The sequence below is a fragment of the Hirundo rustica genome, chromosome 1, assembly GCF_015227805.2.
Source record: "Hirundo rustica isolate bHirRus1 chromosome 1, bHirRus1.pri.v3, whole genome shotgun sequence".
NCBI lineage: Eukaryota > Metazoa > Chordata > Aves > Passeriformes > Hirundinidae > Hirundo > Hirundo rustica.
This window is the reverse complement of record NC_053450.1, coordinates 122,362,199-122,378,867: the sequence shown is the minus strand read 5'-3', so window position 1 is coordinate 122,378,867 and position 16,669 is coordinate 122,362,199. Positions and strand designations below refer to the sequence as shown.

General features: G+C 45.8%; 2 protein-coding genes across 4 annotated transcripts; both read right to left on the bottom strand.

The window, feature by feature from the left end:
* Window positions 1–223: 223 nt before the first annotated feature.
* HOXA10 (homeobox A10) lies at window positions 224–4,036 on the bottom strand. Of its 3 annotated transcripts, XM_040063983.2 has the most exons (3): window positions 3,217–4,026; window positions 2,156–2,197; window positions 224–1,667 (listed from the first exon to the last, which is right to left on the bottom strand). In XM_040063983.2, exons 1-3 carry the CDS (start codon window positions 3,983–3,985, stop codon window positions 1,393–1,395), a joined length of 1,086 nt encoding a protein of 361 aa, XP_039919917.2. In that variant the 5' UTR covers window positions 3,986–4,026; the 3' UTR covers window positions 224–1,392. The 3 variants fall into 3 exon arrangements, with proteins under 3 accessions (XP_039919917.2, XP_039919927.1, XP_039919936.2); XM_040063993.2 differs by lacking the exon at window positions 2,156–2,197 and having other exon boundaries at window positions 3,217–4,036; XM_040064002.2 differs by lacking the exon at window positions 2,156–2,197 and having other exon boundaries at window positions 1,411–1,667; window positions 3,221–4,026.
* A 9,646-nt stretch (window positions 4,037–13,682) lies between these two features.
* HOXA11 (homeobox A11) lies at window positions 13,683–16,111 on the bottom strand. The gene is made up of 2 exons (XM_040071509.1): window positions 15,451–16,111; window positions 13,683–13,915 (listed from the first exon to the last, which is right to left on the bottom strand). The coding sequence occupies exons 1-2, from the start codon at window positions 16,109–16,111 to the stop codon at window positions 13,683–13,685; spliced, it is 894 nt and encodes a 297-aa protein (XP_039927443.1).
* Window positions 16,112–16,669: the final 558 nt, after the last annotated feature.

The following is a 16,669-nucleotide window of genomic DNA, read 5'->3' as shown; positions in this document are numbered from 1 at the left end:
CACCATCGCTATATGGCCCAGACAAATTACGACCGTCTAGGTAATATTTAAATAGATTCCTAAAGTAATTGCAGGGGGTTTAGGCAACTATTCCTGTTGTAAAAGTTCTTGAAGACATAAAGTAGAACCTGAGGATAAACAGTCACAAAAAGAGGTAAAATTAAAAGGATTCATTCCACTTTTTTTTTTTATTATTCTTCTATGAGAACATAAACATCGGTTTTTTTCACGCACAGCAGCATTACAATATTAATTTATTCAGATTTAACGTAAGAACTAGATATAGCTAGAACTAACATTTATAATAATGATAGAATGCATTTGCTTAAAACACTATCGGCATTTTAATAATAATAGACATTTATTCATATCTGTATTTATAGTTTTTCCCCTTTTTTAATATTTTTAATTTTTTTCACCTATATGTTTGACCCTTTAATGCATGTAACTTCACAGTATAAAGGAAGATGAATATGTTCTCCCTCACAATCTCAGACTCTGGCTCAGAAAGTCCATCTGATGTTCAGGATATATACTTTTCAGTGAAATTAGTGAGGAAAAAAGTGACTATTTTCTTCTCAAGGGGGAATTTCTGTGTGCTTGTCATGCGTTACCAATGGTAACGTTATATATAGACACAAAAGAAAATCACCAAATTCACATATTTAAGCAAAACTACATTAAGTAAATATCTACAACCAGCGAGAGAAATTCAGAGGTAAGTGTAATAATTTAGTCCATGAGTAAAACGAACCCTTTTATACCTTTAAAGAGAAGATATTTCATTTTCCTGGCCAAATTTAAAGCTGAAATATTGACTTTTAAGGAAAGTGGGGAAAAAAAAAAAAAAACCAAACACTCCTAACACCCGTTCCCGTGAAGCCTTTTTAAAGGATGCCTGCATTTCATTATTTTAAGTCCCGCTTTTCGAAGGAAAAAAGGGGGAGGGGGAGAAAAGGCAAACAGAGAAGGGGAAAGCTCCCAATATATAGAAATATGGCGATGCTTAAATTCTTCAATGTGCAGCTACGTACAGTCCAAGTTACAGCACTTATATTCTAGGAGAATGCACCTTTAACCAGGATTGTTTACTTTTCGAGAGAGATAGGCGGAAGCATATTTGCAGCTCCTGAAATGGTATTTTTTGTGTGTGTGTTTCAAAGCTTAGAGGAACAAATTGGCGCCGGGAAAGGCTGAAGGAAGAGGGGAGGTTCACACACGGCATTTTGTGCTTTAGCATGACTTTAGTCCGCCCACCCCCCAAAGTAGCTCTTAAGAGGTTAAGGACATATTGAGAGCGCCTAAAATCATTAATTCATACAGGTGCGGATGTATACAGCCTAGGAAAATGATACTGGCTCTTTAAACCATAAAGATGTATTTATAGGTTCATCAAGAGAAATTAAAGTTGGCTGTGAGCTCCCGAATCCTATTCTCTCTGTTCATTTTCTTCAGTTTCATTCTGCGGTTCTGAAACCAGATTTTAACTTGTCTGTCTGTGAGGTGGACTGTGCGGCTGATCTCTAGGCGACGCTCACGAGTCAGGTACATATTGAATAGAAACTCCTTTTCCAGCTCGAGAGTTTGATGCTTGGTATAGGGGCATCGTTTCTTTCTGCCACTTTTTGCCGTGAGCCAGTTTGCTGCATTTTCTCCTTTTGAATTGCCTAGTTTTGAGAAAGTAAAAAATGGACGTTACCATCGGGTGGGAGGTAAAAAGCTGTGGGGGCGAGGGTGGAAGGAGCCTCTGTGCATGTCTGTGTCTGCATGTGCACTGGGCTCACTCCACCAGCTGCGGAGAAGTGGAATGTGGCCTATCCTTGTGGGAACCGAGAGCTTCAAAACGGGTTCCCAAAGGTTTTGGACATGTCCGGGTAAAAGCTGCCTATGCTCAAAAACCTCCGGACAGCCTCTGGTGGGGCAGCGTGCCCCAGATTATCCTTCATCTCCGACCCTCCAAAACGAGCTCCTACCCTCTCCCTGTCTGCTATTCCGAGACCTCTGGTACTGTGGGCAGTCGGTGAAGGGCCTGCAGTCTTATTTCCTTCCCCCCAGGCACCTGCTTCCAAAAAAACAGAGCCTCCTGGATCTGGACTTTGTAAGTGTGCTACGGAGGTGGAAAACAAGGTGAGCTGGGGAGCCGGAGCCTCCCTACCTTCAGCCCCTGCCTTTCCGGAGTGTTTCGCCATGGCCTTCTCTTTTCCAACCATTTCAGGGAAGAAAAAATACAAACATAACAATAACAAAAGTGTTTCGAGGTGATTTCTATCAGTGGAACTGGCTGGTAAAGAGGTAACACCAATCCCTTGATGGCTCAGAGTGGTTAGTGGTTTGGGGTTGGCTCTCTAACCAGTTTTTCGCTGCCCCCCCCCCCCCTTTTTTTTTTTCCTTTTCTTTAAATACTACTTTCCAACGGGTCGCCTGAAAGGAATAACAGGGCATCTGAAAGGCAGACGGAGAGAAGTTCCTGAAAAGTCTGCCGTCCGGGGAAGGGGAGTTTTTTCGTTGCTTTTTTTTTTTTTTTTTTTTTTTTTTGTTTTGTTTTGTCGTGGGTTTTTTGTATTTGCCAGGGCGACACGAAAGTGAAATAAATAAGGAAATGTATAAATAACAGCTTTGTTATCTAGTGTGGATGCTGAGGGATATTTGCCGTGCATTCATCAGTCTAATTTGATAGCAGCTCATGGATGGCACATTTCAGTGCGGTTGTTATTCCGAAAAGCATTCTGGATCGTAAAATATAACTTACCGCGTTAATAGGTTTGTTTATTGGCACTGCCTATTGCTTATTTTGGATGCTTTACAAACATCTCTGTTATCTGGTAGGTACCTTCACATCACGGGGGAGAGATTGATCTTGTTTTTCTATATGTTTTAGCAGCATGCAGGCTAAAGTTGCCCATAGAGGAGGCTCTAAGGGTTTTAAACTATAGGATGGACATTAATTTTTACGGCAACCCCATGCCCGAATATTATAAAGTTCAGAAGGTCAGTCTGAGCAGCGCTTCTTGGCAGCCCCGCGGGGCAGCTGGGATCTTCCTTTCGCATCTCAATGCCGCTATAATCCTCAACGGCTATATTCTTTAATTTTTTTTTCCTTTCCTTTCCCTTTTTTTTCTTTTTTTTTTTTTTTTGTTTGTTTCTTTCTTTCTTTCTTTCTTTTCTTTTCTTTCTCTTTAATCATCACTACCACCATCACCATCACCATTCGCTTACCTACAGGCTCTTTCTCGGGAGAAGCTTTGCTGCTCTCTGACGGAGTTGGAGAGAGCTCCTCTGCGGTGGAAGATGAAGCCTGGGTCTCGTCCTCCCTCTGGGAGACGCACGCCAAGGGGCTTGGAGAGCGTTCCTCATCCTCCTTCCTCCCCGCGTCCGGGACGGGAGGCAAAGATGGAGGCGTCTGGAAGCGGCCGGGGGGCTGCGGAGGAAAAGGGGCAGCCCCGGCTGGCCCCGCGCCGTAGTTCTTGGAAGTGCCATAAGCCTGGGAGAGGCGGAAGTAGCCCGGGACGGGGACCCCGCCGCCGCCGCTGGCTGGGCTGACCTCGGCACTCAGCCGGGGGAAAGGAGCGAGGTCTGTGGCGCCTGAGCCCTTGGGGCATTTCTCTGAGTCATAGAGGCAGTAGGAGCTCTCCTCCTTAATGCTTGGAGCGAAGGAGCACGAGGTGGCCTGCTGGCTCTCCGGCTCTTCCATGCGACAGGACCGGGGGGGATCTAGCCACACTTCCATCCCTGACACGTAGGAGTGCGAGCTGGGGACCATGCTTTGAGAAGTACCTTCATTGCGTTTGCTCAGAACGGGGAAAAGTCCGCAGCTTTGCAGCCCGTAGGACAGATCGGACGCCTGTGGCAGGTAGATCCCACTGTTGGGATAGTAGCCGCCTCCGCCTCCGCCTCCGCCTCCTGCTCCCGCCGCTTCCCCTCTGCCCGAGCTGATCAGGGAGTCTACCAAAAAAGAGTTTGCAGCCGGGCTCTCGGAGCATGACATTGTTGTGGAATAATTTGGCGAAGGGAGCGGATAGCCCTTTCTGGCTGACATTTCTTGTGCAAAACATGCTGAATATGATGAGAGATACCCCCGCACCACGGCAGGCGCCCGCAGCCAATGGAAGCCCGGGCCTCCCCAGCAACCCCTCCCCGTCTGGTTTCGTATGCACAGAGCTGCTCTCAGGTCGACCTCTGAATTTGGAAGATAGATGTATATTAATGTGTAATATGGATTTCCATACACACAGGCGCGCGCGCTTCCACCACATGGGCGAGCGCCTGCGCCCAGGCGGGAGCCGCGCTCCCAGGAAGGGGAAAGAGAAAGGGAAGGGGAAAGGGAAAGGGAAGGAGCGGGCTGTGCTGGTACTGCCTCCAGGTTTTGCTCCCCTCTTATCACACGCACCGCTATAAAATAGCCCGGCTGTCCTGATGTTTATTATACCTAGGCTGGAGCGGTGTCCAGATGAAGCTTTTACTGTCGCTCCTCTCTCCCCGTGGCTGGGCTTTCCAGCAGCAATGCCTGTTCACCTCCCTGCGCAGCCTACGTGTCACACGAAATTAATAAAGCCACGGCTCGCCTGGTGTTTTATGCTCAGCCTCTGCTCATTTTATTTGATTGTCTCGTTTTTTTAAGAAATAAAAGACGTGTTATTGTTTATCACGGATCATTGGAAACCGTAAAGGGGCCTGGTGCCTCCCGCGTTAAACTACCGAGGAACGGGACTGCTTGCAGCCTAACATCACCGCCACGACGCCAGGCTAGGCTTAATTTTCCGGGAGATAAAATGCTCGCCGCTGCGCTGAGGAATCTCTTAGGGAGCAATGCCACTCTGGGAGGATTGATTGTGCGGTTGCAGCTTCTAATGCTTTAGTTAACGCTGGATTCTTCCTGAGGTCTGATTACCATTTAAAATATAAAGCCAGACATATGTCACAGAAAGAATCCAGACGCGAGCAGTTCAAATGGATCCTCGCAGGATGCTGTGCACCGTGTTTATTGATGTGTTTATATTTGGACGATCATTTTTATATCTCCCCTCCTTCCCGCTCCATTTGGGTCTTTTCACTTTTCGCCTCTTCAAAAGCTTCTCCGTTAAGCAATGTACTAAATAATAGAAACAAGAGTAGCTAGATAAATACCGAGATACTAGACAGCCCAGTCCAGTCAATATGTAATTGTGGCGGATGTAGCAGACAGATAGCAGACAGGCAGGGACGCAGGCAGAGAGACAGATAGATTTCGTAATGAAATGCTTAATGATGACTTGCTTTCACTTCCATCATCTCTCTCTTGTGCCATTTTGAAGTCGCCTCACTGCCTGGCCCGCAGAACTAAGGGCACTTTAGCTCAAGGAGAGCCTGAGGCTGCCCAGTTCTCGCTGCCCATCCCCGAGGAGCATCACTCGCTCCTCTTTCCCGCACACCGCCTGGAGAAGCAGCCGTCGGCCGGTTTCCGCTTCCAGAAGGTCGGGCGAGTGAGAGCGGCAGACGACCGGGCGTCGTCACCGCCCGGGACGAGAGCCGCTGCCGGACAGCCGGCTGCCGTGTCCGGGAGGGCACTGGAGGCGGTGATGGGGCCGCTGCCTGCGGAGAGGAGTGGTGTCGGGCCAGGCGGGGCTCCCCAAACTCCCTGGCTCTTACCCTTGGTCTTCAAAACACCCAGGGAGCTCTTCTTCCCCCTTGCCCCACGGGATCTGTCAAGCCCCAAGTGGTCTTGTCTCTCAGTGTTTGCCTGCCACGGGGAAAAGCTTTTTTTTTTTTTTTTTTTCCCCCACCGCGTGACATTCCCCTGGAGGAACTCCTTCTTGCAGCAGGAGGGCAGTGTGCCTTCCCGCAGGGCCCTCCTCAGCCTCCCTCCGCGCCTCCGGGAAGCACCAGGGCAGGCAGGGGATGCTACAACTTCGAAATGCCCGTAGAATCTCTGTGGAAAGGCGCCTGATTTCTCCTGCGTGGTGAGGCGAGCATCACAGCGCGATTTCCTTCTGACCGGCCCGTGGGATGAGGTGACAGGGGTAGATCTCCCAGCTATAGAAACCCTTCGAGGTTTTTTTTCCTTCCCGCATTTCCTCCTGTAACGTTGTCTGTAATTTCCCAAACCGACTAACTTCGGATGTGTTAATGTGCTATAGACGAACCCTTATCAGAATCCTATGAGGGCCATATCATTACTAACAAAATTAATACCGCATAAGGAGCTGGTTTATTGGCTGGTATACAGGAAGGCTATTATCAATAGGCTTAGCTTCATAAATACAGATCTAAATTAAAAGAAACGTGAGCCCCAGCGCCGCCTTCCAAATACATTTCTCTACACAAGTCAGGTATAAAAATTACTCTGGGGAAGTCCGCTCTTGCGGTATGTTTATTTTGCATTTGCCAAATTAAATAGAAACGGATTGCAAATCTAAAAGCCATGAGGAACCGAGGAGAAATGCTTGAAATCCTTCCAAAGCTGTTTTTAAAATAAGCAGCTCCCTTTTAAAAATTGGATTAAAGTGAAGGAAAGTGCTATAAAAAGTACCCTGCAATCCTCATCAGCCGGAATAAAATGACTGGAAGTGCATCGGTGAGACTAGAGCTGGCTTCTTCTCCCTGTGCGATCTAATGCAGGGAAATCACACAAAAGGCACAGAGGTTGGTGAGAATTTCTGAAGGTATTCTTTAGCCTCCCTGTTTAGGTTTTGCAGCAGTGGGTCACCCCACCCCCTTGTCAGGTCCCGCGGGAGCTGCCGTGGGGTGTTGCGTTGACCGCAGTAAACGGTGCTGGTTTGATGGTCAAGGCACCGACTCCGTCTAGATCATGAACTCAGCTCGGCGTTGCATTATCTCCGCTTTCTTTAATCGCTAACAAGGCCAAGGCAAATAGTAACCAGCATCATCAAACCCAGTGAAGTAAAACTAATAATGTTCACTTGATTCGTAACTATAAAAGATAATGGTCAATTCTGACTAAACTGAGCTAATTTGGCATGCGCTGAGTGTAGCTACTGCATTACCGGCTCTTAACAATGTGTCCCTTGGAACTTAACCCCTATTTAAAAGAAATTTTAAAGAATATTGTGGACGCCAGGGGACGAGAATTACTTTCTTTTTAATTCTACTTCTGTAAGTAAAGCTATCCGAGGGTCTATAAAACCGAGCAAATAAAATTCTGATAAATATCAAAGCCGGCGAGAAGGTGTTTTTGTGGAGAATCTGAATTCATGATGTACATAGACAGTACTATCAAAATAAAATTTTATTGATCTAAGAAAAATATAATAGATGCATTAATAGCGTCGTTAAGCCGTTTTATTGGTTGAACTAAAATTAAAAACAAAAAGGGAATAAATAAAAACCGACAGCTCAGCCTAAGCAAACTCTGACTGGAAATCTCAGAACACATCGTGTTAAACCATGATTTATCTTTCTATTATTGGCCCGTATAACCCAAAAGATCAGCGCTGTTAATCCAGAGACGCATTTTGCAAGCTAATTAAAATATGCTTTTATTTGTAGACACGGGCAAGCTGCAATTTGTGAAAACGTAAACGGCCTTGCAGTCTGTGCAGGAGTGCATGCGCCGCCTATCTGAGAATACAGCCGTGGACTACATTTTATACAACTCCAAAAATTAATGCGATCAGACTATAGTTATTTAATATTGGAACTGTCAGTTGCCTGGAACGTGTGTGTGTGCCAGATTCCTTTTCTTTTTTTTTCTTTTTTTTTCTTTTTTTTTTTTTTTTTTCCCCCTCCTGGATTTTCTCCAGAGAAGGCGGATTTCAGACAGGAGGTTTAGGAACTGCGTCTGTGCCAAGTTAGGTGACAAATGACGGCCCCACTAATTTTATCTTTACTAGAAATTCTTTCACGCTGGTGGTGGTGCTGGGGAGGTTGGCTTGTTTTGGCGGATTATCTTGTTAAAAATTAGGCTGCGATTTAATTTTATTCCAGCCGTCCGGAGGCTTGCTCTTCTAACTATGTTTTATATTACACATGTATCGTTTTACTCATTTGGATTAGGAACATATTTTGCAAGTAATTCTGACGAGCTTCAAATGCTAGCGTGCGGCAGGACAAAATACACCCAAACCAATTCATTAGGGCTTTATTTCCTCGCCATTTTCCGGCATCTGACGAGAACAAGGGGGGTTTCTATTGCCCGGAGAGCCCCAAACACCATCCAGAAGCAACAACGGTGTCGGGTTCTATGTGTGGGGAAAACATTGCATACTCAAGTCCGTCTTTTAAGTGTACCCCTTCTATTGAGAGAGATGGGCAGCACAGCCCTATTAAGCATTTGAAACTGTAGCCGTTCTCCCTTTTTGTAGCTCTCTTCCCTTTAAAAAAGGTCTGAATGCATATACTCTTTTTTTGGTGTGGTTTTTTTTTTTTTTTTTTTTTTTTTTTTTTTTTTTGGTTTTTTGTTTTTTTGTTTTGTGTTGTTTTTGTTGGTTGGTTGTGGTAAAGCTTGGCTGTCAGACACACGTTGGCCCGAAGTTTCGATTTCAGAGCATTTAATGAAAAGATTGTTAAAAAAAAAAAAAAAAAAAAAAAAAAAAAAAAAAAAAAGAGACAACAAAACACAAACCCAATGAGCTTATGAAAAAGCCTCCCAGGGGTTTGGATGTGGTATGTGAGCTGAAGTTGAGTACACGATTAATTAAACACAGTGTAGACACTGAGCTGGCTTCCCCTCTTCCCTCCAAAACACGCAAACCCAAATAATGTGAAATAATAAACAGTTATTGTAAGAAACAAGCTTGTTTTTTTAAAATATTATCCTATGACCGCGGCCGTCAGTAAACAATCCGTAACCAGAGGGCGCTTTAACTGCTGCTGGGGTCCCTTTGATTTATTCAGCCAAGTATTGAATGGGACAGGGAAACAACAAGGGGAAAAATAAATATTTGATCAAATATGCGGAGTTTAACTTGACTGGTGTAAAATGAAATGTTGCAAAGGGACCCTCAAATCTCCCTGCTTCTCACGTGGCTTCTCGCGTCCTGGCATTGCTGAGGGGAAGTCAAAAGGGATCAACATCCCCGAGCTTTTAATGGAGCATCTTTGGTGAAATCAATAGGTTCCAATAATCATCTGAAACTGCTCTCTGTCGACTGAGCATGTGCTTTTAACTACACTTGCAACAGTTCCCCGGAAGCACAACTAAAAAAAACACTGCAGGCAACTGGCATTATATACATAAAAGAGAAAGGATAAATATATTCTTTTTTTTTCTTTTTTTTTCTTTTTTTTTTTTTTTTTTTTTTTTTTTTTTTTTCCTTTCCCCGGACGGATATTTAAAACTCTGTCCTGAGAAACACGTGTATTAAAATATGTAGCCAAACCAGTATCTCCTCCATATAATACCACCTTCCCTCCCGCCCTTCTCAAATGGAGACATAAGAAAAACATGTGAAAATTTTATGGGCATGAAAAGTAACCTGGAGTTAGGGATACTCGTAGAGAGGATAGAGTTTCAAAGCTAGAATCCAGAGCAGCCCTGAGCACATGAGAATGAGTGACTATTGTTTGTTTACAACACATGTGCTGATTAAGAAAAGAAAGAAAGCAAGAAAGAAAGCAAGAAAAAAAGAAAACAAGAGAAAGAATCGAAATCTAAATCTGGTCTTACAGGAGCATTGACTTAATATGCACTCACATGAACAGTTTTTAGCATAAGTATGTCAAAAGTTGTTTACTACAATCTGTGTCTAGCTGCAAGGAAACAGACTACCCTTTAAAGTTACCGAACGACCCTAACTAAACTATAGTTCAAGACTAATAAGATCGTCAGAATTGTCTGTCATTTGCAGACTGTGTTGCCATAGATCTATTTGATTGAAGACACCTACTGTTCCACACATAAATGTCAAGTTTCATAATATTTCCAGTGTTACACTTTTTTTTTTTTTTTTTTTTTTTTTTTTTAAATAAGTGGAAGAAAGCTACAAGTTACTCTGAAAAAAAATTTCCAGATAACGTGGATTTTCCACGCGGCTGGCCAAAACGAAGAGAAAATAAAAGGTCAACTGCAACTTAGAAAGTCCCTTCCATATTATTTCACATCCTAATCACCAATGTTTTGCATCCCTTCCCCTCCCTACAGCTCTTTTCCGCGGCACTCAGCGGTCGGGGCAAGGGCCACCCCAGATCGCAGGGTACCATTCCGGTCACCGCACACTCCTCGCCGCTCTCCATGCCGGGTAGATGTATAAAACACTTACCTTCGCGCATTTCTTAACCCAAAGCCCAGAGGCTTTAACTCCACCGAGAAGCCCCAGCGTCTCCCCCCTCCCCCGGCATCCCGAGCGGCTTTTTGTACAGCGGAGCCCGGTAAGTGCAATAATTGCCCGTGTGGCTCCAGGGATGCAAAGTGAACAAAGGCCAAGATTTTTTTTTTTTTTTTCCCCTGCCTTTGCAGGGCTGCTCCCCTTGCCCCAGGCGGCTTTGACATTGATCTAAAGATCGCCATCTTGTGGCAAAGCAGCCCCTAAACCGCGGCCGACGTCCGTCCGTCCGTCCGCCCTCCCGCCGTCCTGCCGCGGGGCCCCGGCGGGCGGGCGGACGGACAGACGGCGGCGGAGAGCAATGGTCGCTCACCTCCCGGTGTAAAAACCTCTGGGCGAATCTCCGCTGCCTTTATAGTGATGCATTTGGTACAGGCGAGCGGACAAGTCACGGACAGTTTTTATGGCCGCAATGTCACAGCAACACAGAGGATGCGATTTTATTGGGCTAGGAAATCCAAACCCCGACCACAGAAACTCCATGTTTTTACTGTCTCTGGGATTGGCTCTGAATACCAGTTAATTTTTAACCAGGAAAGGAAGCTTGCAGGCTTAACTTTCATTGCCATTCATCTCTCCATCCGTCCCTCTATCCCTCTCTCACCGTCTGTCCATCCATCTGTCTGTTTCCTTTTAACTGGCATTTCCCCTTGCATATTAGACAAACAAATAAACAAAGTCCCCTCTTTTCCCCTCACTTTTCAACATTCCCTCTGGGTAAACGTTGTCTGGCTGGGTGGCGGTGGTCAACAAAGGCCCAGAGTCAGTAAGTCCTTCACCTCAAGGTTATGGGTGATGTCCAAGTAATACAGAAGTTCAAAGCCAGTAAACAATGCAAAAACAGAATCCACTTTCTTCTCCTGGTTAGGATTAGGGTCAACATTAAAGATTCAAATGCTCTTCTCAAATCACATTCCTATCTCAGCTATTGTTTGGAGTTTGGGGTTTTCTCCCCCTTGTCTCTTCCAGCTTTCTCCCTCCAGCCCTCCTCCCCTCCCCGCTGCACACCTCAGTCCACCCCCTCCCTGTCTTGGAGATCAAGGACAATTTCAAACAGTCCATTTCCACCACACTACCATGTGCAATTTTCCCCCCAAAGACAACAATTTTCTTAGGGCTCTCAAATTCTGGCCACATCCATCAGCTGGCTCGAACCTTCCCTTTGGTGCCAGCTTATAAAATGTGTCCCAAACGCTACTGACAAACATTTCTCCTGGGCTCACGTGGCGGGGAGCAAACAGCAATGGCACATCCAACCCTCAAGCTTAGGACCTTGCCCTGCTGGTGCTGGCAGGAGAAGGAGAAGGCCCAACATGTAGTGAGCTATGAACACACTTAATTTTCCTTTTCCTGTGACCGGCTGAAGCCATGCTCGAACAAGCCTAGGTTCACTTGTTAACTCCAAAATAGAAGATTTAACGACGAAGTTCACAAAAGAAGAGTAATTCACCCCAAATGGCTGAACAGGGTCTTGAGGAATTTCGGGTCCCAGAGTTACACGGAATAATAGAACATGCAGTAAAAATCATCAGAGTAAAAATCATCAGAGTAAAAAAACATCAGAGTAAAAATATAACATTTCCTCTTTTTTTATTTTTTATTTTTTATTTTTTATTTTCCTTGTGCGCTGTTCCACTGTATACATGCAACCGAATACTTTCGCATATTAAAAGAAAACTGTATATACATACAAATGATACTGAAAACAGTGATGTCATATAAAGATATTGCATTTGGTGAGTTGTGACAAAGAAATAACATCCATTTGGCAAAATTTATTAATCAAAAACATTCTTATCACCACTTTGTTGCACATGTAAAGAAATCCCACACCCTTTAGCCCCAAAGCAACGATTTAAAAAACAAAAACATCACCAAAAAATCCAACTGGGGGGGAAAAAAAAAAGGGCATTCCAACAAAATAGGTCACGGGTTGTTCTTTTTTATTATTATTATTTACAAATCTTGTAAAACACCGTTCCTGTATGAAATATACATTCAGATATTCTCGACAGCAAATTACCTCAACGATAGAACACTGTATCCTTTGTAAACTGATATAGAATTTTAAATATTTTCCTTTTTTTTTTTTTTTTTTAAATTATTTTTAATTGCATCTTTTTCACGCTTTGGTTCCTGAAGGGAAATATATATATTTATAGATATTTAAAATAAGTCCAAACAACTCTCCATTCTTTGCATACGTCGACTGTGCGACAAAGTAGAGCTCATGACATTTAAAGTAGACAACAACAAAATTACCATATTTACATTGTTTGGCTTCTGTTTAAACTCCTCACTAGTCACCTTTAAACGAACATGCAATCGAGTTATTTTAATCATCCAATGTTAGTGCATTGCACAACTCCAAGTTTCAATTAAGTGTTGTGTGGTATTTGCTAAACTGTCGTTCTCCACAGGTATTTCCTGAAGAAAGTTTGTGAGTCAGAAGCCAGAAGGTTAGTTTCCTTTATGGAGTTGTTCCTTTTAAAATGCTGAAATTCACACTTCTTTAAAGTTTTATTTTTAGTATTTAAACATGATTTGTCTCCAAAAAGATGGCAACGCATAGTCTGTTGTCATAAATAAAACAAGAGCTAATTAAATTTTTCTAATTTTATTTTTAGTGATTGTTTCTTTACGATATATGGCGAATTCATACCTGATTTTTAAAAGGAAATAATTAATTCTTTCATTTAGGTATTTTTTTCCCTCGCCCCTGTCCCTCCCCACACCCCCAAAGGAAACACTACTATAACCATCACTACATCCATATTACAACTACTCGCGGTTGGCCCAGGGAAGGTGTAGACATGACATCCCCCCTTTCTTTAATTCTGTGTGTGTGTGTGTGTGTTTGTGTGTGTGTGTTTGCCTGTGTCCGTCCTTCAATTCTAATTTCAAACCCATGAGCGATGGAACACTGCCTCTAATCCAGATATTTTCCTAAGGAAGAACAAAAGATTATTTCTCAGAGTTTATATTCTGCAGTGGTCCTGGTTGGCTGAGTCCGACCTGGCAATCTCCAGACAGCTGTTCCACAGCAACACAGGGGCGAGAAAGGGCCGGGGGTGGGCCAGTCCGGGGATGGAGAAGGACCGTCCCCGCCCGTGCCTGCCGAAAGAGGTGGCAGGGTGAGCCGCAGTGCCTGGAAAGGTAAGAGGTATGGATTTTGCACTCAAAGGCGACGTGCACGTTTAGAAATGGATCCCACGTCTGTCAAAATCAAATAGATTCCAGTTGATATGTAAATATATATATAAAAAAATTCTCATTGCAGTTTCAGAGTAGGTTTACGCGTGTGTAAAACCCTAGATTCTTCAAGTCCCATCAGATACACACCTCCTTCCTCCACGTAACCCCGTGGCTTGACCTTGTCAAGGGCGAAATCTGAATTTAATCTCGTCTTGAAAAACGCTATGAGTTTTAGAGTAGTGGATTAGCCGAGTAATATTGTAATCGGTCCCTGTTAATTTTTTTTTCTTTCATTCTTCTGTTCTGAAACCATATTTTGACTTGACGGTCGGTCAGATTGAGCATTCGGGAGAGCTGGAGGCGTTTCTCTTTGTTTATGTAGACACTGAAGAAGAATTCCCTTTCTAACTCTCTAATCTGATATTTGGTGTACGGGCATCTCTTTTTACGTGTACGTTGTCCACCTGTGGAGCGAAAAAAGGCAGAAACATTTGAGACCCGGCGATGGCCGGCGGCGGGGGCTGAGAAGGGTCTGGGGGACTCTCAGGCAAAGCGCACTGACGTGCAAAAGGCTCGTTTTACCGGCTCCAGGGTCGGCGTTGGTAGGTCCGGGGCTTGGCGCCAGCCCTACGCCTTGGCGGGTGCGCGCAGCCGGGCCCGGGACCCCCGGCACAGCCCGGCTCCTGCAGCTCCGCGGCCCCGGGCAGCGCGCAGGGCGAAACCCCCGCCGAGACGCGGGGATCCGGCCTCGCTTCCTCCGCGGGGAGGGCAGCTGGAGGAAAGAGCGGTGGCGGGGGGTTCTTGCGGATTTCACGAGCCAGAGGAAAGCCTTTGTCGGCTGCTCCGCCGGGAGCCACGGCGCACGCGGAGCTGCCCAGGGAGCAGCCATCACCTGGCTGCCTGCAGCGGGCAGCGCTGCAGCGGGCGGGGGGGCCCGCGCCCAACCCTCCCCGAGCCCGTACCCGCTTGGATCTCGCCTTCGTTCCCTGGCCTAATCCCCTCTCTACACCCCGAGCAGAGGAAAAGCCCCTGAGCCAGGGGCTGAGGCGTTTCCTTCTCCACCTAGCCGGCTATTTTCAAGCACGTTCTCCGCCGCATCGAGGTATTCTCCTCTCGATTAGCCATTACGGTTTTAAAGTTCATTAAGCAGAATATAAAAGGTTTCAAGGTTCAGGAGCTCTTTACATTAAACGTAGCCGCTATCCCTTTAAAAACTTCCTTTTCTGGTACAGATCATTGTCGATGTATTTTTTTCCCCGGCCGAATACTAGCGTTGCCTTTTAAAAAGCCCACATAAAAAAATCAGACTTTGACAGATTGAATAACAATTGTAAGTAACAAACTGTTGGACAGAAGGCAACACGTAATTGCCAGAGTGCCTTAGTAAAATGGCTTCCTTTAGACAAAAAGGCCAGCTTTAGGTTAATTTGCTTCTTTTAATATATTGCTACAGTTCAGGCGGCTACTTTATCTGTTAAACGCTATTCTAGCGCAATCGTTAAAACGGCAAAGGCTTTGAATTCAGCTCCTAACTAGACTTCTGGTGCAACACATGGCTTTTATAAAAATCACTGGATTACATTGATATCAAAGGAGTCAGGATCTCCCTTTTTTTTTTTTTTTTTTTTTCCGAATTTACAGGCACAGAACTAACGTTGTTATATTTGCAAGAGCTGACCACGGAACTCTTTTTTGTTTGTTTGTTATTATTATTTTAAAAAGCAGGAGGGGGGGGAAAAAAAGAAAAAAAAAAAAAGGAGAAGAAAAAGGAAAAAAAAAAAAAAATTAGGCATCCATTGCCCGGTGGGTATTTCACGGCCAATTTCAGCACTAAACACGTGATCTCGCCTTTTATAACAAAGTTTTGTTGGGGGAAATCTAAAGGCCCTTCATAAACCTTATATGCTTATAAAACAGCATATAAAAATTTAACAGCGGCGGTGCGCTAGATTTCAAGCTGCCTTTCCTAAAAGCGCTCCGGCGCTGCCTTTATACGTACTGGAACTGCCGGATTTCTCCTCATTGTTGCCGGAAGATGACTCGGGGCTGCTGCTGCTCTCCGGCCGCCTCCTCCTCTCCTTCTCCGCCGTCGCCGCCGCCCTGCCGCAGCCGCCCTCCGAACTTGAAGTTGCCGCCGCCGCCGCCCCGGCGGCCGCGGGCGCCTTCTCGCCACTCTTGTCTACCGGGTAGTCCGTCGAGGCTAGATTTTCCGCCGTGCCATAAGCCGTCTCGAAAAACTGGTCGAAAGCCTGGGGCAGGACCCCGTTCCTGCCCACCGTGCTATAGAAATTGGAGGAGACGTTGGTGCTGGGGTGGTAGACGTTAGCTGTGTTTTTGCCGAACATCTCGCCCATGCTAGCAGTGTTGGTGGCAGGCAGGCAGTCTCTGTGCATGATCTCCTCTGCGGAGTAGCAGTGGGGCAGATTGTTCCTGGGGTGCCATTTACTGGAGGGATCAATGGCATATTCCCTGAAGGTAACTTCTCTCACAGGTTGGACCTGGGGTAGGTTGGAGGAGTAGGAGTATGTCATAGGGCGAGACGACGGGGTTTGGGGCAAAAAAGAAGGGAGGCTGGAAAAATCAGGACCCGAGACGTAGTAAGTACAACTTGGCAAATACATGTTAGAGGAACAAGGAACACGCTCATCAAAATCCATCATTAGGGCTACCTCGGCTTCTCCGCATTAGCTGAGCTTAACATGATTCTCTAACGCAGCTGCCCCTTTGAAGCGGATCCGTGAAGTAAGGGATGGGGAGACGTAGGCTGACGTGGAGAGCTCTCCCGGCGGCGGCAGGGAGGTGCGGTCACGTGGCCCGACGTTGACATTGACGAGCGGCGGGCCCGGGCCCCGCTCCCTTTGTGGCCGTCGCGGGGGAAAGCAACAGCTCGTCGCCAGCGCCCAGGGGCGAGCCGAGCGCAGGTTGGCAGGGGGGGAGCCCTGGGGGACACGCAGCCGCCCTGCCACTGCCCCAGACTTAGCCGCGCGGTCCCTGGCACCCTCTGGCTCTGGAGCAGAGAGGCTTATCAAATCCCCCCAGGGTTAGGTGAGACCTTTCTGTTTGTTTGTGGGCTTGCTGGGGCGTTCGGCGGCTCGCTGGCAGGCTCCGAGAAGGAGGGCACCGTAGAGATGCACGCACGCTTCCTTGGGGAAAGCTGCTTCCGAGGAAGAAAATGCTCCTAAAGAAAACGTCTCTTTTTATTTTTCCCTTCTCTTCCC